General features: G+C 42.5%; 1 protein-coding gene across 1 annotated transcript in view; it reads right to left on the reverse strand.

The window, feature by feature from the left end:
* The window catches only part of NCAPG (non-SMC condensin I complex subunit G), a 40,636-nt gene extending 19,154 nt beyond the window's left edge, over nucleotides 1-21,482 (reverse strand). Inside the window, 14 exon segments of the mRNA XM_077815814.1 lie at nucleotides 2,075-2,185; nucleotides 2,725-2,904; nucleotides 3,089-3,178; nucleotides 3,812-3,935; nucleotides 5,376-5,419; nucleotides 5,422-5,518; nucleotides 7,517-7,666; nucleotides 13,375-13,567; nucleotides 15,597-15,681; nucleotides 16,898-17,043; nucleotides 17,829-18,057; nucleotides 19,629-19,835; nucleotides 20,654-20,766; nucleotides 21,219-21,482. Coding sequence (XP_077671940.1) covers nucleotides 2,075-2,185; nucleotides 2,725-2,904; nucleotides 3,089-3,178; nucleotides 3,812-3,935; nucleotides 5,376-5,419; nucleotides 5,422-5,518; nucleotides 7,517-7,666; nucleotides 13,375-13,567; nucleotides 15,597-15,681; nucleotides 16,898-17,043; nucleotides 17,829-18,057; nucleotides 19,629-19,835; nucleotides 20,654-20,764 — 1,767 coding nt within the window. The 5' untranslated portion in view covers nucleotides 20,765-20,766; nucleotides 21,219-21,482.
* Between the last annotated feature and the right edge of the window lie 3,608 nt (nucleotides 21,483-25,090).

Consider the following 25,090-nt stretch of genomic DNA (forward strand, 5'->3'; position numbering starts at 1 on the left):
AAAATAATAATTTGATTCTTTGTGATTAAAACATACATACTAGAACAACAAAAGACTTGCTACAACATGTTTGAAAAGCAGTTATTAGAAAGTTAATGTTAAGAGACCTAGAGTGCAACATATTCACGTGTGCTTTTGTACCTAGTGAGTGAGTCAACCAAAAAGTAGGACTCTATTCCATTGCTAACTGAAGACAAAATATTCAGACTTGAGAGTAAACAGAGATAAATGGAGCCTACACTAGAAGGTGAAACACTGGTTTCCAATAATTGACTCATCATATCAGTTCAAATATTCTAATGAGTTTCAAAAAAAAAAAAAAAAAGATTCTGAAGTTATAAATTCAGAAGAATTGCTCTATGAAGGGCCCGTAAAATATTTTGGTTTAGAGCAGAGAGGTTTTAGACAAAATATAATTAAACACATAATTTATGGTTAAGTAAAAGCCAAACATACAAAAACTGTTAAAAAAAAGTTATCCAGCTCCAAATCACAGAAAATACAGAGTGAACCCACACAACTATATACATCACCTTCTCTCACAGACATCTAAATCCACTTGCAAGCACACACCAGCCCTACCACAAGGAACTCAAACGACCCACACTAACATGTTGTCTGGTGATTTACTTTTGATGCCCACCTCATCTAATTGTCATTACAAGGGGATGACCAGCCTAGGAAAATGGCTTGAATTTCGCACACTAAAACAAACATACAAGTTCAAACAAACTCACTCCTCTGGCCCAGAAGATCAGTGTAAAAGAGTGGAAGCAACCACCTAAGGACACACAGGAAACACTGCACAAGAAACTACTAACTTAAATAAAAACCTATCTCGCTAGAGAGATTGCATGGATCACAATACTGACTTATACTGTCCATATTTAATGGCTGTAATTCTAGAGAAAGACCACTGTGTAAAAGATTACTCTGGACAGATGGAGAGATAGAACAGATACCAAAAAACACCAGCTTCTGTAACACAGCCATTGGTTCAATGCAACTTATTTCTTCCACACTTTTCTTGGTCAGACTGACAGATAAAGGGACTTCAGGCAATCCAAAGCACTCAACTTGAAATCCCATAATCAAAACTACTAGAGTTGAGCAGCATACCTCGTGAGAAAGATTTGGTAAGTCTGAAATTGCCTTTTTTATATACCTCAACACAGAACCATTTCACTCCACATAAATCTTCAGCAGTATTAACAACCAGAGGGGAAAAAGGAACAAAGTATCTCATCAACACAAATAAAAGGGCCTGCAGCATTTGAGGGCTCAGTTTCAGCCATTTTAAGGTCAGCTACTAGATAGGTCGATTGTATACAGGCATCCCTGAAATGGGAGCAAGACTGAATTGGTTTCTCAGTAAAAAAGTTGGGCTTCAACTTCTACTGGGATTTCCTACAAGGAATCTCAGCACTCATTATCTTGACCTAGGTGGCAGAAATACACATTTCAGCCTCTTTCAACATAAGGAGCAGCTTAGAAGCAGTAGCATGAACTGCTATGGTTTCTTTCTGCTTTGAATCTATTTACAAAGATAAAAGTAAATATGAAGAGTAAAAGCTAGCAAACAGAGGCACTACTGATGTGACACTCCCACAAAAAACAGACACTAGGAAAGGGAACACAAACACAATAGTAAAAGTCCATGTACAGTGCTAAACTTTACTGGAGTTTAGTTGCTCCTGGCTGGCAATTTAGTTGACTAAGAACTAAGTAAACACCCATCTACCAGTATATCAGGAACTTATGTATAAGAACGAACATGTTTAGCAAACCAAAACAGCATTTCTCAGCTTACTGCATTAATACCAAGAATGCTGTTTAAATTAGCTTATAAAGGAACACTAAAATACATCACACACACACACACAAAACAAAATGCAGAGATTGAGATGTTGACAGAGAAGATGAGACACCCATATATACACAAAGAAATTGACAACTACAAGAAATGTAGTGTGAAGGTGCATTACAAGAACTACACCATTTTCCATGATACTTAAGAATCTTTCTATTTTCATTTTTTTATACTTGTAAAGTTGTACTACTTATTGTCACATACCAAGGATTCAATGATCCCATTCATTGTTGGGCCTATTTCTTTAGAAAGGGACATCTGCTTGAGGAGTTCATAACACATCAGTAAACACTTCAGTAGTGTTTCAGGATCATTCTTTAAGAGAAAAAGATTTTCTTTATCAGGAAAGGGAGAAAGAAAAACAAAAACAGATAATCATATATTTTCTATGCAAGTAAAATGTTCTCTTTACACTATATTCTGACTATCGAAGAATGATATATCCACCTACAGGACTGAAAATGAAATAGAACTACAGTTAGCTGAATTTGTGGTTTGTTTGTCATTAATTTTCACTTAAGGCTAGGAGCACTTAGGTAGGATAAAAACCCTTTTATAAAATAAAGTTTTAATTATAGCCTCAAAGTACATAAACTGCACAAAACAGCAGTTATACTGTAAAGCATTTTTGATAGAGTATATTATAATTTACATTTGAAATTTAAATACAAAACATGGACAACTGGATGAAAAACAATGAAATGCCTGTTAACAGCTTAAAAAAGATATTAAATAAGACAGGCCTGTTCACCTGTTGAAAACCAAAGTGAACTAAAATATCACTGATATCAAAACATGACCAGCACTTTGGGGGGGCGGAAGCTGGGAGGGGAAGGAAAGAAAGGAAGTAGAACCTTCTCCACACGCATTTCTTTAATTTCAGGCTGTTCTGCTTCTTTTATCAGATCACTCTTAATGCATTCCAGCTCTGTTATTTTCTCTTTTAACACCAACGCACGATTAAAATCCTGCAGAGTAACACATTCCTCCAAAGCTTCTTTTGTTTCCAAAAGTTTCACTTTTATTTCAGCCAGCTAAATACAAAGAAAATGAAAGTCACAACACTGTAACTGATTTTTATTAGCTGTAAAATAAATGCTAACCTATCTAAATCAGTTAGTCAGTAGCACATATATACTAAGTGTACTGTCTGTAAAAGTACATAAATTTAAGGGTTTACTGTATCCATTTCCCGTAAGTTACCTAAAATTCATTTACCTTAAGTTGTTGCTTTCTTATTTCAGCTGCATCTATAGGAGTGTCCACTGTAACAATAGGCTCACGAACCTCTGAGATAATTTCTGCAACCTAATATTGGACGCAAAAGTTATTGCTATTAATACCGCTTGTTGTCATTGGTCTGACTCTCAGATCCTATATACCATATATACCTGGACTTTCAACATTAAAAAAGCATCATCCCTCTGCATAAATCCTGAGCTTTTAGTCAGGAGACAGATTTCTTTAGTAGATAAAACTACTACAATTTTTGCCAATATATTGCCCTACCATGCAAGAGGTCTAGAATTTCCTGGTAGCTAGCTGAGTCTGGAAATGCGATAGAAAGGACTGATGCCTTCAAAAAAAGGAGTAAGGGCTTGTGCATGTTCTGGTCAAAAATTGGTTGAGATCTGCCAAGTTAGGAGACACTAAATATTGCAGTTTGTGAAAGGGCACCACTTTTTAAATTTAGTCGTATTTTCAAAAACAATCCATCAACGTTCAGAAAGCACACATTCCAGGTTGTGGGCGTGCACCTGGCTTATTTAACTTCAGAGTTCACATCTCTTAAGGTGAATGGTGAAAATGAGACAAGACTGGAACAGAGGACCAGAATGGCATGTTTTTGCAAATGTAACTATAGTGATTGCTGTCACTTCCACTACAATAATCTGTCAAGGCTGTGTGTCACATGGCCTAGAAACAACTGAAACTACTTACAGTATGAATTCTCCTGTCATCGTCTTTGATAATGCTGAGCAATCTCTCGACAAGCGAAGATATAAGGGATGTTGAAGTAGTAGGTAGAATAAGAATCTCCTGCAAGACAGCCAGTAGACGCTTCCTGTGTTTTTTTTAAAAAAAGTAAAGTGTTACTGTTTTTCAAATTACACCCTCCTTTCTTAAAATACTGGGAAAACACTCAACAGCTAAGATTTAATCTACTTTATTTATTTTGAAAGACATTTGCTAGTAAAGTACTAGATTGTTCTTAGCTGAACAGTATTTACATGAAAAGGAGTACTTGTGGCACCTTAGAGACTGACCAATTTATTTGAGCATGAGCTTTCGTGAGCTACAGCTCACTTCATCAGATGCATACCGTGGAAACTGCAGCAGACTTTATATATACACAGAGAATATGAAACATACCTCCTCCCACCCCACTGTCCTGCTGGTAATAGCTTATCTAAAGTAATTTGATTACTTTAGATAAGCTATTACCAGCAGGACAGTGGGGTGGGAGGAGGTATTGTTTCATATTCTCTGTGTATATATAAAGTCTGCTGCAGTTTCCACGGTATGCATCTGATGAAGTGAGCTGTAGCTCACGAAAGCTCATGCTCAAATAAATTGGTCAGTCTCTAAGGTGCCACAAGTACTCCTTTTCTTTTTGCGAATACAGACTAACACGGCTGCTACTCTGAAACCAGTATTTACATGCATTATTCAATTTTTTTAACTCAATATTATTTTCTTCTGCTTTCACCAGTTGACACCAAATTTTCTATGAAGTGTGACCTATTATCTAAATAAAAGTGAGAGGAGTAGTAGCACTCATTGTTTATAATTAGTGAAGAGCACTTCTATTTCAGTTCTTTAATTAAAAACTCATATCTTCCCAGGAGCAAAATGTCTTCAGTAGTCTGATAGTACAAAACAACTTTATTCCTTCAATGCCTGCACAATGCAGTAAACCAAAACAAGACTGTCACACCTGCAATATTAATTAATGTGCAGTTATACCTGGAAAAAGGAAAAATGTGTCACTGTGGGTTTTCAAGCTTATTCTCTCTCAATTACTTCCATGTCAAGTTTGTTCAAGTTGCAGGTAAAAAATGGTTTTAATTAATCAATTAAAATAGTAAAATCCTGCTTGAAATCTAAAATGGAATCTATGCCTTTTTCTTTCTGACATCACAGTTCACGAAGAGGCTGTTTACTTGGAACTTAATCAACAATTCTCTTGATTATAAGCAAGTCAGAACGGAAAAGAAATGAATTCACTCTCCCACAGTGATACTAGGTCTGCATTAATAACAGAAGTATTTTAAATGTATTGTTCCACTGAAGTAAGCAGCTAGGGCTCTGAATATACTCAGAAGCAATCCTGTTAAGCAAGGTGAGGACATTTTTCCAATCAGCACAGAACTGTAATATTTTGACTGGCTGACATTTTTTTCTTTAGGAGTACATTCTAGATGTAAGCAAGCGGTTTTCCATAGTAAAGGCCAAGAAGTCAGTAAAACAAACCTGTACATGCATACAATTTTACAAAGCTTACCTTCCTCCCTCTTCAGTGGTATCCATGCAGCCTTATAATAAGAATCAACATGCTGACCTATAAATTCTTTTGTCAACAAGTTTTCAATACAGGAAAAATCTTCCCTTTGTTCTTCACTTAGAACTGGCATGTTCTGAAGGTAACTGAACAAAAAAGACAGTCGTCATTAAATGCAGGATCCCTGTTGCAAAGTCAAAATACAAAAAAGTGTTCCTTCCTACTTCTGTGTAACAAAATGGTTTATATTTTACAGGATGAAAAAGTTAGGAAACAGGGTCAGATATAAAACTGATGACCTTCAATTTGTGAAAAAATGTTTCCAAAGAACAGAAAATTAATAGTTTCATCCCCATCCTCTATTATGCATACCAATTTGCCAGTTTCTTTACGGTATGCATTGGGTATCATAGGGAAGGGATGCACCTCAATAATCTTAAACAGTCAAACAGCAAAGGGCACGTCTACACTACAAAATTAAGTCGACTTAAGTTAAGTCCAATGTTCAGCCACCTCTGGTAACTAAATCGGTGTTTCATGTCCACCTTATGCTCCTTCTGTTGGCGGTGCATGCCCCTCACCAGGAGCACTTTCACCAACTTAACTGTTGTGGGCATTGTGGGGGCACTAACAGCTGGAGCCCCACCCCCATCCCTGGGGCTGACAGCCTAAGCTGTTAGCCCCTGGCAGCAGAACTCACAGCTGGAGCCTCTCAGCCCCATGGAGTTCCAGCTACAGCCCTCTCCCACCACGTAGGGTTGACAGTCCAGGCTGTTAGTCCCAAGGGCGGGAGGGCTCCAGCTGTGAGTCCTGCAGAGGACTAACAGCCAACAGGCAATGTAAGTAACACAGTGTCTACACTAACATTTACTCCTGGGGGAATTCTGAGCCAAAAAATTCTGCAACAAAAAATAAAAATTCTGCACACAACATTTCCAAATTCTATAAAATACTGCATATTTTATTTGGCAACATAATACAATATCATCACACCAGTTTCAATTATTTTTGGTCATTTATTTCAAAATACCTCTCAGCAAGTATGTCTGTAACAATAACAGACAACAAAAAAGATTCAGAACATGTTTAACAAATAGATTCTTTACTGGGCATCATTAAATACAGAACTTCGAGTAATAATTCATTTACACTACAATACAGAACCGTATTTCCTGCACCCCACAGAAGCAGTGCAGGGGGAATCAGGGGTAACAGAGTTGTTGAGGGAGAGGGAAGTAATTGCTGTGAAGGAGCCTGGGTGTGAAATTGAAGGGTTGTTGGGTATAGGTGAGTAAAGTATGGAACAGGGTTTTTGGGGGGCTTGGGAGAGATGGTTAGGGAGCTTCCCCCATGCAGATCCTGGCTGACCCCTAGCCTGTCAAATTCAGTCAGGTACATCTACCCCTGCACCCCCATGTGTCCTTGCACCCCCTCCTCATGTGTCTCTGTGCCCCCACTCAGCCATCCCCTTCCCCCTGTAGCTCTGCACCTCCCTCCCCCTCTGCCCATGTGGGGCTGCAGCTCCACTCCCATTCAGCCCCTGACCCAATCTGTCCTTCTCCACTAACCCTCATGAGCCCGTCTAACCCCCTAGTAGCCTCACGCTGTCTGTCTCCCCATAGCCCCATCTCATGACCTGGCCTGGCAGGTGCTGAGTGAAGAAGAAAGGCTCTCTCTTCCCTAGCTGGCTGGGAGCTGTTGCTGTGTTCTAGCAGCACAGTACCCTCTGGTGGGGAAAAAGGTGGAACTATAGCAACATTCCAGCAGCAGCTTTTTTCTGGCGCAAAAAATTTAAATTATGTGCGGCTCCTTAATTATGCACACACGCAGTGGCACAGAATTCCCCGCCAGGAGTAGACAGTGGGTCGCCCTAAGTACATCAACCTAAGAACTACACCTGTTGCGGAGATGGAATTAAGTCCATGTAGTGGGTGACTTACATCAGAGGGAGCTACATTTTAGTATAGACACTTACAGAATGAAATTGACGTAATCTGTACTACACGTTTTAGTATAGACATTTACATTTACAGAGTTAGGTTGATATAATCTGACCTAAATCTGTCGTGCAGACCACCCCTAAGAAATATTCTCAGCAGTTTTTCCTACATTAGTGGTAATTAAGCATTTTTAAATAAAATTACCTCAACAGATAATCTGCATATGTGGCAGGTTCTGACAAAATCTGCTCCATCAAAGCTTCACCTTCCTCCCCTTTTGATTTTAGATACTCACAAAGGGATCTCCAATATAAAGCACTCTCAGCAGTTAGAACTTCCACTGGAATCAATTTCCTAAAAATAAAGAGAAATAAATACACACACACACACACCCCTGCTGAGATCAGTTAAAAAATATTAGAAACCTAAAAGACAGAGAAGATGGGTGAGATATCATCTTTTATTGGACCAACTTCTGTTGGTGAACGAGACAAGCTTTTGTGCTTACACAGAGCTCTTCTTCAGGTCTGGGAAAGGTACTCAGTGTCACACCTAAGTACAAGATGAGAGATTGTTTAGCTTAAGTAGTTAACATACATTTCAAGGGACCATTCAAGGTGAAGCCAACCCATTAACACCCCGCCAGTCACAGGTGTGCACAAAGGGCAGGTGTGTTAGTGGGTTATAGGTTGTTGTAATATGCCATAAATCCAGTGTCACTCTTCAGTCCAGAATTTTTCGTTTCTAGCTAAATTATTGATTTAAGATTCCATGCTTGTCTTTTTAAAGTGTTGTGTAGGTTTCCTTTGACAATGAGGACTGAGAGATCAGATACAGAGTAATCACTTTGTGAAAAATGCTCACCCACAGGTGATAGGAAAATGATAAAAGATAAAAACACCCTGTCTGAGTTCATTCAAGAGCGTAGTGATGGTTTGGTTTCACCCACATAGTTACTGGGACATTTAGTGCACTGGATGAGGTACACCACATGTTGTATAGGCATGTGTAGGACCCATGGATCTTGAAAGGCGTGTGGTGAAGGGTGTTGATCATCGTTGCAGCAGAAATCTCTCTTTCAGGATGCTGACTTCTTTCCTGAACCCCACCTTCTAGCCTTCAAACAACCCCTCAACCTCATCATCAGAAGCAAGCTCCCCACAGACCAGGACATACCAACTCAAAGCAACACCAGACCCCGTCAGAACAAGATGCAAAAGCTGCTCCACTTCTAGGATGATCAACACCCCGCACTCACAATAATGCATCTTTCAAGATACATTGGTCCTACACATATAACTTCCCTACTCAAACTCTATAGTCCCCTTTATAGGGTCAAGGACCACAATGGCCCTGTTAGTAACAGCATCGCACCGGGACTTCACATTTAGCTGATTAAACAACATAACTGCCAAGTCTTTTTCAGTTTCACTGCTTTCCACGATAGACTCCCATGTAAGCATGGCCTAGTCTTTATTCCTAGATGGTCTGCTTGCAGCCACAAAACCAATCAATCCAGCTCACACAGTATCAGTGACTTGCCCTCTTCATTATTTACCACTCCCCCCTTGCAAATATAATCAGTGATTATCTTGTTTTCTTCCAGGTTATTGATAGAAACATTAAATAGCATCGGGACAAGAACTAACCCCCGCAGTAGCCCATTATAGACACCAGCTCAGCGATGATTCTGTTTACAATTACATTTTGAGGTTCCACGTTGCATTTAGCTGTGACCGTCTCATTATGTTTCCCATACTTGAAGAAGAGCTCTGTATAAGCTTGAAAGCTCGTCTTTCTCACCAACAGAAGTTGGTCCAAAAAAAAGGTATTATCTTATCTAGGATTACCATATATCTGGGTTTTCCTGGACATACCACTGTACCTCAGATGTTCTTGTTAACTGCTGAAATGGCCCACCTTGATTATCACTACAAAAGGTTTTCTCCCCCCGCTCTCCTGCCAGTCATAGCTCATCTTAATTGATCACTCTCCTTACAGTGTGTACGGTAACACCCATTTTTTCATGTTCTGTGTGTATATAAATCTCCCCACTGTATTTTCCACTGAATGCATCCGATGAAGTGAGCTGTAGCTCACGAAAGCTCATGCTCAAATAAATTGGTTAGTCTCTAAGGTGCCACAAGTACTCCTTTTCTTTTTGCGAATACAGACTAACACGGCTGTTACTCTGAAACCTGTCATTATGCAAGGCACTGCATTTAGCCGTATGAAGTGGAAATCTATCAATTTCATGAAAAAACTTGTACGGATACAGACAGACATCATCTTCCTTTCCAAACGGAAACAGATGGACATCGTACCAAAAGGATACTCTTAGCCCAGCAGAAGAATCTGTCCTATTTCGGGGCCTCTCCTTCTGCCTCTCCACCCCCACGAACATGATACAGTTCTGTGGTGACCTAGAATCCTATTTTCGACGTCTCCGACTCAAGGAATATTTCCAACACACCTCTGAACAACATACTAGCCCACAGAGACCTTCCTACCAAGGCTACAAAAGGAAGGATTCTGGGTGGACTCCTCCTGAAGGTCGAAACAACAGACTGGAATTCTACATAGAGTGCTTCCGCCGACGTGCATGGGCTGAAATTGTGGAAAAGCAGCATCACTTGCCCCATAACCTCAGCCGTGCAGAACACAATGCCATCCACAGCCTCAGAAACAACTCTCACATCATAATCAAAAAGGCTGACAAAGGAGGTGCTGTTGTCATCATGAATATGTCGGAATATGAACAAGAGGCTGCTCTGCAACTCTCCAACACCACTTTCTACAAGCCATTACCCTCTGATCCCACTGAGGGTTACCAAAAGAAACTACACCATCTGCTCAAGAAACTCCCTGAAAAAGCACAAGAACAAATCCACACAGACACACCCCTGGAACCGCGACCTGGGGCATTCTGTCTGCTACCCAAGATCCATAAACCTGGAAATCCTGGATGCCCCATCATCTCAGGCATTGGCACCCTGACAGCAGGATTGTCTGGCTATGTAGACTCCCTCCTCAGGCCCGACACTACCAGCACTCCCAGCTATCTTAGAGACACCACTGACTTCCTGAGGAAACTACAATCCATCGGTAATCTTCCTGAAAACACCATCCTGGCCACTATGGATGTAGAAGCCCTCTACACCAACATTCCACACAAAGATGGACTACAAGCTGTCAGGAACAGTATCCCCAATAATGTCACGGCAAACCTGGTGGCTGAACTTTGTGACTTTGTCCTCAACCATAACTATTTCACATTTGGGGACAATGTATACCTTCAAATCAGAAGCACTGCTATGGGTACCCGCATGGCCCCACAGTATGCCAACATTTTTATGGCTGACTTAGAACAACGCTTCCTCAGCTCTCGTCCCCTAATGCCCCTATTCTACTTGCGCTACACTGATGACATCTTCATCATCTGGACCCATGGAAAAGAAGCCCTTGAGGAATTCCACCACGATTTCAACAATTTCCATCCCACCATCAACCTCAGCCTGGACCAGTCCACGCAAGAGATCCACTTCCTGGACACTACGGTGCTCATAAACGATGGTCACATAAACACCACCCTATACCAGAAACCTACTGACCGCTATTCCTACCTACATGCCTCCAGCTTTCACCCAGACCACACGATCCATCGTCTACAGCCAACCTCTATGATACAACTGCATTTGCTCCAACCCCTCAGACAAACACCTACAAGATCTCTATCAAGCATTCTTACAGCTACAATACCCACCTGTTGAAGTGAAGAAACAAACTGAGAGCCAGAAGAGTACCCAGAAGTCACCTACTACAGGACAGGCCCAACAAAGATAATAACAGAACGCCACTAGCCATCACCTTCAACCCCCAACTAAAACCTCTCCAACGCATCATCAAGGATCTACAACCTATCCTGAAGGACAACCCATCACTCTCACAAATCTTGGGAGACAGGCCAGTCCTTGCCTACAGACAGCCCCCCAACCTGAAGCAAATACTCACCAGCAACCACACAACAGAAACACTAACTCAGGAACCTATCCTTGCAACAAAGCCCGTTGCCAACTGTGTCCACATATCTATTCAGGGAACATCATCATAGGGCCTAATCACATCAGCCACACTATCAGAGGCTCGTTCACCTGCACATCTACCAATGTGATGTATGCCATCATGTGCCAGCAATGCCCCTCTGCCATGTACATTGGTCAAACTGGAACAGTCTCTAAGTAAAAGAATAAATGGACACAAACCAGATATCAAGAATTATATTTACATTCATTAACCAGTCAGAGAACACTTCAATCTCTCCGGTCACTCGATTTCAGACCTAAGGGTCACAATATTAGAACAAAAAGACTTCAGAAACAGACTCCAACGAGAGACTGCTGAATTGGAATTAATTTGCAAACTGGATACAGTTAACTTGGGCTTGAATAGAGACTGGGAGTGGATGTGTCATTACACAAAGTAAAACTATTTCCCCATGTTTATCCCCCCAGCCCCTTGGAGGTTCCTGTTAACTGCTGGAAATGGTCCACCTTGATTATCACTACAAAATGTTTTCTCCCCCACACTCTCCTGCCAGTAATAGCTCATCTTAAGTGATCACTCTCCTTACAGTGTGTATGATAACACCCATTTTTTCATGTTCTGTGTATATAAATTTCCTGACTGTATTTTCCACTGAATGCATCCGATGAAGTGAGCTATAGCTCACGAAAGCTTATGCTCAAATAAATTGGTTAGTCTCTAAGGTGCCACAAGTACTCCTTTTCTTTTTATCGTTCAAAGATTCATGCAGGAGAGCAGATGTCGATAAAATCCTTTTTAAATACTTCTGCAACCAAAAAGCCAGCCACGGAAAAGTCAGCCACTCCTACCTAAGTTTAGCATAATTGACTCCTTTATACTGCATTACTTTATTAAAACGTTCTATGTAGTTGAACGATGTTAGTAGGGTTCTATATTATTTTATTCAATGTTTTATGCGTAAAATGTGTACTGTATAACCTGTCATTATAAAAAGGTACAGTTTAGGCGAAAAGAGCACAGTCATAGGCGAGCGTGGTGACATTGTGAATGCATCCCCCCTTATTCCATTATTCCCCGGTATACATTGTTTCGGTATCCACTGCCCTTTACAATAATGAAACCCCGATATATACAGGGGACCCCCTGTATTAGCAATCCAGAGAAGTTCTCAGCCAGCTCTTTTAAAACTCTTGGATGCAAGTTATCCAGAGCTGCTGATTTAAAAATCTAACTTTAGTTGTTGCTGTTTAATATCCTCCTAAGCTACCATTGGAATGAAAGTATTTCATCCTCATTGAATATGACATCACCTGTTTTTCTCCCCAAATTCAAAACAGTTTATTAAACGCTTCAAGCTCTTCTGCACTATTGACAATTCTGCCACTTCCATTGAGTAAGGACAGTTACCATTGTTAAGGTTCCTTTTGCTCCCAATACTTAAAAAAAAAAAAAACACCTCCTTATGGTCCTGAACTCTGCTTGCTATAGAGTTATCCTTGTAACCTTTTGCTTCCCTTATCAATTTTCTACAATTTCTAGTTTCTACAATACATTCATTGCTATCAACTTCCCCTTTTCTTTCCTTTTGCTGTATATTATTTTGTATTTCTACTTGAACTTCTCCTGTAAGCCAAGCTGTTCTGTTAACCAGTGTAGTCTTCTCTCTCAGTAGTGGAATTGTGGCTTTTGCCTAGCAACATGTTCTTAAACACTTTCTAATTATCACTGAAATTTTTCTATTTAAAAAATTCTCCCAGCTGATTTGGCTCAAATGTTTTAAACTTTGTTATTTAAAAGGGCCAAGTTCACAATCAAAAAAAAAAAAAAAAGGGAAAAAAAAAGACAGACACATTAAAGAAGGTCAAATGCGTAATAATCACTATAATGTTCATGGACTTCATTTCCCAGCACACAGAACAGTTTCTCCTTTCCCATTAAAAAGACCCCAATAAACTCATATCCCATGCTGAAAGTTGAAAAATGTTAATCTTTTAGATACACAGAGCTGATTTACATACCTGTTATCAAGGTTTTTGCAATTTTGAACTAAGTCATTAAGTGGAGATAATGAAAACATGGCATTAAGCACTGAGACAGCCACTTTGGGGCAGTTTTCTACATCCAACCGATGAAGCAATTCTAAGACATCCCCCTCAGTCAACCGTAACCAGGCTTGAAGAAGTTTCTTCTGCACCACCTCCTTAACAGCATCTATTCATAGAAGAATTGAGTCTATATTCACAGGATTAAGTACATTTCCCATATACTTTTGGTACTCTGGGGTTATTAGAAACTAATGCATACATGAAGACCATAAGGAAACAAAAACTGACATAGTACTACTGTAGAAAAAAAGAGCAGCTACTTACATTACTTTAAGGAATGGTGGACAGATCCACCAATTGTTATTAGTCAAGATGATCATGTTACCCCATGGTCTGGGTGTCCCTAAATCTCTGACTGACTGCCCTGTTCTGTTCATTCCCTCTGAAGCATCTGGGCCAGCCATTGTCAGAAGATAGGATACGGCGCTAGGTGGATCCTGGGTCTGACCCAGTATGGCAATTCTTATGTTCTTATTATGAGAACTGTAGTCCTTCTAGATGTTTTGTCTGTGTGGATCCCACTTGTGGTGTGCACAAACAGCATGTGTGTGAGATTACAATCTCTTAACCAACAGTGTTATGCTGGCCATGCTTGTGTTTTGCATGTTTCTGTGCTTCTTCTCCCCCCCATGAGACCACATACAGCAGAACAGCCCCAACCTCTCGGTTCCCTCAGACATTCCAAATATTAAAAGAAATGAACTCCAAAGGAGTGGGGACAGACAGATACTCATAAGACATGGATAAAACAGCTTGAAGAAACAATTACCATAAAGTAACATTTTTTAAATCTGTGTCCATACAGACCTACTTGTGGTACATAGCTAGCATTTCCCAAATTAATAGGAAGGTCTGAGAAGTCCTAGCTACAGCTAGATAAACAAGGATTGCAGAACTGCTCTTCTGAATTTAGCATCAGAACTAATGACCATACCTAGAGTGTAATGTTTGGTAAAGTTATGGACTGAGTTTACTCTGCTCAGTATATCTAGATAAACTAGGATTTCCAACTTTCTATTTGCAAAAAAACAAACACCCTTGCCCTGTCCCGCCCCTTCTCAGAGGCCCCGCCACCTGCTCACTCCATCCCCCTCCCCCGCCCTCGCTCGCTCTCCCCCCCGCCCTCGCTCATTCACTCATTTTCACCGGACTGGGGGAGGAGTTTGGGGTGCGAGCTCCGGCTAGGGGGTGCGAGCTCTGGGGTGGGCCCAGGGATGAGGGGTTTAGGGTGCAGGAGGGAGCTCTGTGCCAGGGCATGGTCTCTGGACTGGGGATGCGGGCTCTGAGGTAAGGCCGGGATGAGGGGGCTGGGATATGGGAGGGGGCTCTGGGCTGGGCCTGGTGGTTGGGAAGGGGTGAGGCTGGGGATGAAGGAATTGGCTCTAGGCTGGGGCCAAGGGGTTCGGAGTGCATGAAGGGGCTCCAGGCTGGGGCAAGGGGTTGGGTTGCAGACTCCAAGAGGGAGTTTGGGTGTGGGAGAGGGAGAGGGCTGGGCAGGGTGTTAGGGCATAAGAGGGGGTGTGGGCTCTGGGCGGCGCTCACCTCAGGTGGCTCCTGGAAGCGGCGACATGTCCCTCTGGCTCTTAGGCACAGAGGCAACCAGGTGTTCCCTGGCTCATGGGAGCTACAGAGCCGGCGCTCCAGGTGGGGGCAGCAAGTGGTGCTTCCCTGGCTGCCCCTGCGCCTAGGAGCCAGAGAGACATGTCGCTGCTTCCAGGAACTGCATGGAGCTGGGTAGGAAGCCTTTTAACCGACTTTTAACAGCCCTGTCGGCAGTACTGACCGGAGCCACCAGACTCCTTTTTCAACCGGGCATTCCAGTCGAAAACCGGACACCTGGCAACCCTAAGAAAACCTAGTAAAAATCACAATACAAAACTTTGCATTAAACTGTTCACATTTTACACATATAAAAAAAACCTGTGACATTATATGACTCCCTGAAATCCTCTATGCCCTAACTGAACTCTATTATGTACCTATAGCCTGTAGTGTTCTGCCTTCATATTACTTTTATACTATATCTTCCGCATTTTCTTTTAGAGTATTTTTTTAAATACCTGAAAAATAAACATTTAATGGAATGGATACCCTATAAGCCAAAACACACTCAGAAATTCAGATAATTCTCTCACCAGATCTGTCATTAAGTCCTTGCTGCAGTAGTTTTACTCTCTGAGCTATGGACAAAGCTCTCATGTGAACTTTTTCTGACAAAACCTTAAAAAAAAAGTTAAGCAGACATTGATATTTGACTATCAAAAGCATGTCTACAAATTACATCTAGCAACTTGAAATTCAACACCTCAAGCTCTCTTTATGGTTCTGAAAGCGAAAAACCCTAATAGAATATTTAAGAATTTAAACACACAAAGCAAAAAAATTCAGTTATTGCTTCCACAGCAACTATAAATCAGCCCTCTTGCCAGAATCCTAGACACACTAATAAGGCACTGTTATCTATGATCCTTAACATAACTGAGCAACCAGACCGCCCCTTCACCTCTCTCCCCCCCTCCACCCCACCATTTCATTTTTCCTCAGCACAGCTCTGCTTAGCTCTCAGTGCAGAATTGGAGTTTAAGTCTTCTTTCCTTCCTGGCTTAAGGGAAAAGATTCACAAGTAGCACTCTGAATAAGAGTGACCTTCCCTTTAAAGCACTAAACAGAGAAGCCAAACGTGTCTGTAATGATAGAAACAAGACTGCTACATTACTTAAACCCAATTTTTTTCTTCCAAGTCCACCAATATGAGGATTCAGCCCAAAAACAAGTTAGATTGTTAAGAGACTCTATCAGACAAACTATTTAAAATATAATTAACATTTGTTAATCATCCCAAATGTTTTGTTTGTATGTGGTTCTTTTCCTTCAGACTGTAAGCTCTTTGAGGCAGGAAGTGTTTTCTCTTTTGTGTTTTAAACAGCACCTAGCACATGTGAGTGCCACCACAATACTATTACTAGTCATTCGTATTACAATAGTACAAAAAGCACACTCCAAACAAGTACCACTCCAACATCAATAGCCAGGTTTTAGGAAACAATAGCTATATATACAGATATAAAGTTTGATTCACAGCCACACCTGTGGATGGGTAGAGAGAGACTAATAGGTAGTAAGGGGATGGACTATTTATGCTTTCTGTTCCTGAAGAGCTGGCAAGCCCATGTACTCTACCATACGCTACTTTTACAATGAAGCTCCATGAAGATTATATCATGAATGAAAAAAATGACTACTACTTCTAAAGGTTCAGGAGATGCTAATTGAAAGATTCCTTTAATGTATCACTCTCTTATGCAGTGACTTTTCTGGTAACTGAACACACTACCCATTTTAGCTACTTTTCTTACTGGAAATACCTTATAAGCTTTATAAAAACATATACCAAGTCTCTTAAAGCCTTGGAACCGAAATTAAGAGACCGGTTTACCTCATATGCCAGTTTCCTGACAGCCTCTTTTACATCCATAGTGCGGCCTACAATTTTTGGCAAAGTCTTAGCTGATGGGGCAATACATGACAACACTGCACGTCTCACTTCTGAACTTGAATCATTTTCAAGCAAAGCGTTGTAAACTGAAAAGAAAATATCAGTCATTAGCATTGCATTTCTTAAAAAATATTCATCATCATCATAAGATAAAACCCATCTTCGAAATGCCTGCAAACACAACATGAGAAATAGTTCAAATCAATTAAAAATTCTCTCTGTATAACCCTTATGCTGTAGGCACTTTGTAGAACACTCTAAGCCCTAACTATAACAAGCAATGACCTTTCGTGTCAGATAAGGGTCCCAGGCCTCAGCTTCCCTCAAGACCAAGCCTCAAGCAGAACTTTCAGTTCAGGGTCTTTGATTGTGGAACTCTCCCCTATAAACCAAGAACTGCAATCTTCACCAGCTGACTTCAGGCACAACAGAAAACCCACTTGTTTTGGCAGGCTTATTCTGATTTTTTACTTTGCATTACTTTATCTGTTAAATCTCACTTTTCTCAACCTTTTGTGGGCATTTAAAATGCCTTTTATTTGATGGTGCAATATTGGGTTAGCAGTCTATTCAGCTAACATCTTTATTTTTTATTTTTATTTGTGTTTTACTGTATGGCCCTTTATGCTACTAGATTAACTAGTTTAATATGTTAAGTAAATTTTAGATGTTACGGATTCAAAGAATTTCTATCCTATTTATATATATCCATATCCACATACAATTGCATTGCTAGAATTAATAAACAAATGACAGCTACATTTTTGTACAGTATTTCAGGTTTAGTCAATGCTTACAAAGAAAATTTTAGAAGAGATTAAGTCAACTGTGCTTACTAAAAAAAAAGATTATAAAAGATATACAAACACACCATTAACCACAGGACAGTTCTCATCACTGGGATCCTGAAGTCTAGCCAATGCCAGTACAGCTTGGATTCTCACATTTGGAATCTTATCCTTCAGTCTAATTAGCATGGCTTCATTAATTTTATCAAAGAGATCATCATCAATCTGGGCATTTTCTGGCATACTTCCCAAAAGCTTATTAACAAGCTGGCACACTCGAAGTCTAACAGCATGGCTGTTCGCACTGTGAGACTAAAAACAAAAGTCATCAAGACAGTGACCAAAGGGTTATGATTTTGACCACAATTACGATATAACAAACAAGTTATACATCATGTATAACTTTCCCTCATTGTTACATCACACAGACATATTGATGTATAACTACTTAATACTGTGGGTACACAACAAATACACATTTTTACTCTAGAGCCAATAAATCACAACTTAGACTGTATATCTACAAAGACTTATACATATGCTTAACTTTACTATTGTGAGCAGTCCCACAGAAATCACGGTAGTAAAATTAAGCAAAGTCTTTGCAGGATTTGGGCCTTAAACTGTAAAAGAACAAGTATTTCCTAATAAGTATTATACAACACTAACTATAATATGCTTCCTCACAGCCCCCAATAAACCAAAACTGAATATGAAGAGCTGATTGTTCTTTGAAAATGGGGGGGGGGGGAAAGGGAGGGAGGGAATCATTTTCTTTTAGTATTACCAATTTTGATTGGCCATTGTAGTCACATAGACAGTCCCCTCCCAAAAAACAAGTTCTGTAGTTTTCTGAAGCTACCAATTTCAAAAGCAAACATACTTCTATTTGTGATTTCTTGTTATTGGAACACTTAAATTTCATTAAAATAATAATAAAATAGTACAATAATGAATGCCATATTTAGGCAAGATCTACATTAGAAAGTTTTGCTGATTTAACTACACTGGTACACTTAAACGAGCAAAACTTTCCTAGTGCAGCCATAATATATCTGTATGGCAGTGCTTATATCAGTACAAGCGGCAAAGAGTCTTGTGGCACCTTCTAGGCTAACAGATTTGTTGGAGCATAAGCTTTCATGGGTGAACACCAACTTCATCGGATGCATGTAATGGAAAGCAGTTTCTCTTCCTTTGGTGTTCACACCTCAACTGCTAAAAGAGGGCCTCATCCTCCCTGATTGAACTATAGACCTATTAGTCTATAACAGATGTATTGAGCATAAGCTTTCGTGGGTGAATACCCACTTCATCAGATGCATATAGTGGGAAATTTCCAGAGGCAGATATAAATATGCAAGCAAGAATCAAGCTAGGGAAAACGAGGTTAGTTCAATCAGGGAAGATGATGCTCTCTTCTAGCAGTTGAGGTGTGAACATCAAGGGAGGAGAAACTGCTTTCCACTACATGCATCCGACAAAGTGGGTATTCACCCATGAAAGCTTATGCTCCAACACATCTATTAGTCTATAAGGTGCCACAGAACTCTTTGCCACTTTTACAAATCCAGACTAACACGGCTACCCCTCTGATACTATATCAGTACAGTTTATTCCTATTTGGAGAATTGGCATAAATGATACTGGTATAAGAACTTTTATACAGATATGAGCACATTTGCACTAAGGCTTTTACGGGCATAGCTACTTCAGGCAAAAATAAAAAAAATACTCCCCTATCCTAGCTATGCTGGTAAAGTTTAGATCAAGCCATAGATTTATATAGTGTTCACTTGGTAAGTACATTACAATGCCAAGATTTTCTCTTAGATGGAAATTTCACCATCACATTAATAACTTGATAAATGTTGTCACGGTACCTCAAGCAGAAAATTAAACAAATAACTCAGAAGTGAGTTTTCTTCTTCTTCCTCATTACCATCTTCTTTCCCCAGCTGATCAAATGAAGTAACAAACTTAGCTGCAAAATTTATCACTTGTTCCACTGCTGGTTCCCGCTTGTAGATTATCATAGGATACTTAAGGTAATGAACAAACTCCTCATGAAAAACCATCCTATCCTTCAGCTGAAATACATCAAACACAGAATGTTAGCAATCTTTCCATGACAGAATCACAGAAAAGAGGTTGTGTCTCAGATAGGCAGCTCCCATTTAGGTCTTTATAGGTCTAAAACTGTAAGCACAGATCCACTGCACAATGTGCTTTCAGCACAATGTCCTGCTTAGTAATTGAGCTGTCACAATTTATGCCATAGTTTGAACTCTAGGTTCCCCTGTAAGTTCAGCTCAAGAAGCTAAAACATTAAAACTACAACTTGTCTATAGAGGTTCTTATACCACTTCATCTCTGTAGTGCCAGAGTACTTTCCAATAGTGCATTAAACAATGTGAGTAACATCGGTCATATGTAGTTCATACTCTCTCATCTTCTTCCCTGGGGGAAAATAGTGTGTGCAGTGTAGTGCACTGTTTTTTGATAGAGCTTTGTTTTTAGGTTTTTTTTAATGTACATGCTGCTATGCATGTTAGAGAAAGCAAGGTCAAAAATAATAATAATACCTAGTTTGTTTTTCATCCACATAGCTCAAAATGTTTTATAAAGGGAGTCAGTATTATCCCCATTTTACAGATGAGGAAACTGAGGCACGGGGCAGGGAAGTGACTTGCCCAGGATCACCCAGCAGGCCAGTGGCAGAGCTGGGACTAGACCCCAGGTCTCCTGAGTCCAGTGCTCTATCCACTAGGCCATACAGAAGCAGCACAAGCTGCACTTAGAATGGAAGGTGTGGAGGTTAGCGATAGCCCTTAGTTCAATCAGCATTTTAAAGTGTGTTCCCTCCACCTCTGTTCCTCGTGTGGACAATCCCTAGGAGGATATTCACCTGATTGTAGGTACGCTTCAAAGCTGCCACTAGCTTTGCATGGTTCTGATGAGGTTTCTGAGCCATCTCGAACGCATCTTTGATTTGCAGCAGCTTCTTCTCCGCTCCCATTGCTGGGGAGATACGAGCGCGTCATTTCCCAGGGAACACAACGGGGCCGCTGCAGGGCCCAGAAGGCCCGCGCAGCCCTGCTCATGTCCACGGACCACTCGGGCCAAGCGGCAGAGCTGGGGGACTGTTTGCAGCGAGGAGTTTAAGGGGGAGTTCCCCCAACGCCTTTGCAAATGTGTGTCGAGTTCGCCAAGTCGTTTCGACTGACCCTCCCCACGCATACCCACGGGGCGGGGGGGGGCTGTGCTGGATGCAGGAGCCTGCACCGCCCCGCCCAGCCCAGCTCCCCCCAGCGCCGCTCCGCCCGTACGGAAGGAAGGGGGGGGGGGGGGGCCGGCAGCTGCGAGACCCCGGGGACTCGCGCGGTCGGACCAGGACGCGGGATTCGGGGGCCACCAGGGCGTTTTTCAGGCGGTAACACCCGCCCCCGCCCCGGGGAGCGGGCGCCCCTCACCTGCCGGGCCCCGGGCTGGGAAGCGCTGATCTATCGCGTCGGTCGGTGTCAGCCCCGCTCCGGGCCTCGCGCCTCGGCCACAGCTCCCGCGCTGCTGCCGTTACCGAGTTCAAATTTCTCCCGAGCGCCACGAGCAGTCTCGCGAGAATTCCGGTCGGAGAGCGAAAAGCAGGAAGGGGGAGGAGGCCCTTGCAAAAACGGCCGGGCGACTGAGTAGTCGTAGGAACAGCCGGGAGAGTTCGGGCTAGCGGGCCGTGTAGCAGTGAGAACAGCCGGGGGCGGGAGTGCAGTCGTAGGAACAGCCAGGATAAGGGTGAGCGGGCCGGGAAGTCGGAACAGCCGGGGGAGGGAATGCAGTAGTAGAACAGCCGGGAGCTGGCGGGAGGGGGAGGGGACTCAGTCGCAGGAACAGCCGCCTGTGCGGGGGGCGGTGCGGACCGCAGCCGGATTTCACACAGCCCGTGGCGCACGGCTGGCGGGGCGCTGGGTTTCTGGGGAAAGAAGAGCAGACGCTACACCGGCAGAGAGGCTGCTGGAACAAAGGGGGTCGGGGGTGCTGCCCCACCCCCTGGTTTGAAGTGGTTTCCAGTATAATTTGGCTGAATGGTTCTCAGCACTCCCATTATAAAAACTGTTCCAGCACCCCTACCGCTTGGTGCAGATTGCCAAAGCTGTCAATTGGGGGGGGGGGTACCACATTAACCATGTTTGTTACATCTGGACACCAGTGAGTGCCCTGAGCGGTGCCCTAAACCAGGGGTGGGGAACCTATGGCCCGCGGGCCAGATCCGACCCGTTGCTTAATTTCATCCAGACCACAGCAAGTCTTGGCGCCGCGGCACAGAAGCCCCGAGCCTCGGCGCTCCCCCGTGGGGCTGGAGCCGCGAGTGTCGGCTCGCCCCACTGCAGGGGGAAGCTAGGGTTGCCAGGCCGTTAAAAAGCCGGGTCGGCGGCGCAGCAGGGCTAAGGCAGGCTCCGTGAAGCTCCCAGAAGCACCCAGCGTGTCCCTGTGGCCCCTAGGCACAGGAGCGATCAGAGAAGCGCCATGTGCTGACCCAGCCCCTAGCACCGGCTCCGCAGCTCCAATTGGCTGGGAGCCTTTGGGAGCTGTAAGGGCAGCGCCTGCAGGCACGGGCACCACACACCGCACAGAGCTGCCGAGCCACGCCTTCGACTAAGGGCCAGGCATGCCGGTCACTTGCGGGAGCTGCGTGGAGCCAGGGCAGGCAGGGAGCCTGCCTTAACCCCACTGCATCACCCACCGGTAGCCACCTGAGGTAAGTGCTGCCTAGCCAAAGCCAGCACCCTGAACCTGCTTCTGCACACCAACCCCCTCCCCCAGCCTTGAGCCCACTCCTGCACTCCAATCCCCTTGGCCCCAGCCCAGAGTCCCCTCCTGCATCCCAAACACCTCATCCTCCACCACACCCCAGCTGGAGCCCTCACGGTCTCCTGCACCCCTGCCCCACCCGAAGCCCCCTCCTGCACCCTGAATGCCTCATTTCTGGCCCCAACCATGCAGCCCTCACCTCCTCCCGCACTCCAACCCCCTGCCCCAGCCCAGTGAGGGTGGGGGGAGCCAGCGGTTCAGGGATAGGGCTGGAGTGAGTGGGGGGTGGGGCCTCAGAGAAGGGGTGGGGCAGGGGTATTCAGTTTTGTGCAATTAGAAAGTTGGCCAACACTAAGGGAAGCCCCAAGCCTTCATGTTGGTTCAAGTGATCATGAGCTAGTTCAGTTCAAACTGAACGGAAGGATTAACAAAAATAAATCTGCAACTAGGATTTTTTATTTCAAAAGGGCTGACTTTCAAAAATTAAGGAAATTAGTTAGGGAAGTGGATTGGACTGAAGAACTTACGGATCTAAAGGCAGAGGAGGCCTGGGATTACTTCAAGTCAAAGCTGCAGAAGCTATCGGAAGCCTGCATCCCAAGAAAGGGGAAAAATTCACAGACAGGAGTTGTAGACCAAGCTGGAGGAGCAAGCATCTCAGAGAGGTGATTAAGAAAAAGCAGAAAGCATACAGGGAGTGGAAGATGGGAGGGATCAGCAAGGAAAGCTACCTTATTGAGGTCAGAACATGTAGGGATAAAGTGAGAAAGGCTAAAAGTCAAGTAGAGTTGGACCTTGCAAAGGGAATTAAAACCAATAGTAAAAGGTTCTATAGCCACATAAATAAGAAGAAAACAAAGAAAGAAGAAGTGGGACTGCTAAACACTGAGGATGGAGTGGAGGTTAAGGATAATCTAGGCATGGCCCAATATCTAAACAAATACTTTGCCTCTGTCTTTAATGAGGATCTTAGGGATAATGGTAGCATGACAAATGGGAATGAGGATATGGAGGTAGATATTACCATATCCGAGGTAGAAGCGAAACTTGAACAGCTTAATGGGACTAAATTGGGGGGCTCTGAACGCTAGGGTACAGAGGTGGGGACCTGCATGAAAACCTCCTAAGCTTATCTTTACCAGCTTAGGTCAAAAAGTTCCCCAAGGTACAAAATATTCCACCCTTTGTCCTTGGATTGGCCGCTACCACCACCAAACAAATACTGGTTACTGGGGAAGAGCTGTTTGGAAACGTCTTTCCCCCCAAATACTTCCCAAAACCTTGCACCCCACTTCCTGGACAAGGTTTGGTAAAAAGCCTCACTAATTTGCCTAGGTGACTACAGACCCAGACCCTTGGATCTTAAGAACAATGAACAATCCTCCCAACGCTTGCACCCCCCCCCCTTTCCTGGGAAATGTTGACTAAAAAGCCTCACCAATTTGCATAGGTGACCACAGACTCAAACCCTTGGATCTGAGAACAATGAAAAAGCATTCAGTTTTCTTACAAGAAGACTTTTAATAGAAATAGGAGTAAATAGAAGTAAAGAAATCCCCTCTGTAAAATCAGGATAGTAGATACCTTACAGGGTAATTAGATTCAAAACATAGAGAATCCCTCTAGGCAAAACCTTAAGTTACAAAAAAGATACACAGACAGGAATAGTTATTCTATTCAGCACAATTCTTTTCTCAGCCATTTAAAGAAAACATAATCTAACACGTACCTAGCTAGATTACTTACTAAAAGTTCTAAGACTCCATTCCTGGTCTATCCCTGGCAAAGGCAGCATAAAGACAGACCCTTTGTTTCTCTCCCTCCTCCCAGCTTTTGAAAGTATCTTGTCTCCTCATTGGTCATTTTGGTCAGGTGCCAGCAAGGTTACCTTTAGCTTCTTAACCCTTTACAGGTGAGAGGAGTTTTCCTCTGGCCAGGAGGGATTTTAAAGGGGTTTACCCTTCCCTTTATATTTATGACAGTTCCAGTTACCTGAAATTTATAAAAGAATAAAATTTAACCTCACAGTAGGAAGGGTTGGGGTGATTTCCTTGTCTCTGTTGGAGATCAGCACATATTGACTATTGCTGAGTAATTATTGCAAAAATAACTTTAGTAAAAGGTGAACTTGGCCAGGTAGCAAAATTATGTCTTATTGGATGGATGCACACACCAACTGCCTGGAAACGGTATGTTTTTATTCCAATGACTAAAGAAGTTTAGGCTTTTATAGATTGAATAAGACCATCAAACACAAGTGCTGCTTCATGAGAGTGGGTGAGGAAGTCATGTCTAAACTTCAAAATGCAGGAGTATTTTCACTTTTAGATGATGAAAGCCAAGCGTTTTGGCAGGATCAATAAGATACAGAAAGTGCAAAATTCTGCACATTCAACTTCCCTTTTTTGTTAGGTAGTTTAAGAGACTGGTAGAGATAGATAGAAAGTTATACCAATCACTATCCTGAAGCAACATATGCTGCTGTCCACAAGTGCCTAGATAATACCCCAAATTTAATACAAATCTTTTCTTGGGTTGTCAT

Source organism: Eretmochelys imbricata, chromosome 4, assembly GCF_965152235.1.
Source record: "Eretmochelys imbricata isolate rEreImb1 chromosome 4, rEreImb1.hap1, whole genome shotgun sequence".
Lineage (NCBI taxonomy): Eukaryota > Metazoa > Chordata > Testudines > Cheloniidae > Eretmochelys > Eretmochelys imbricata.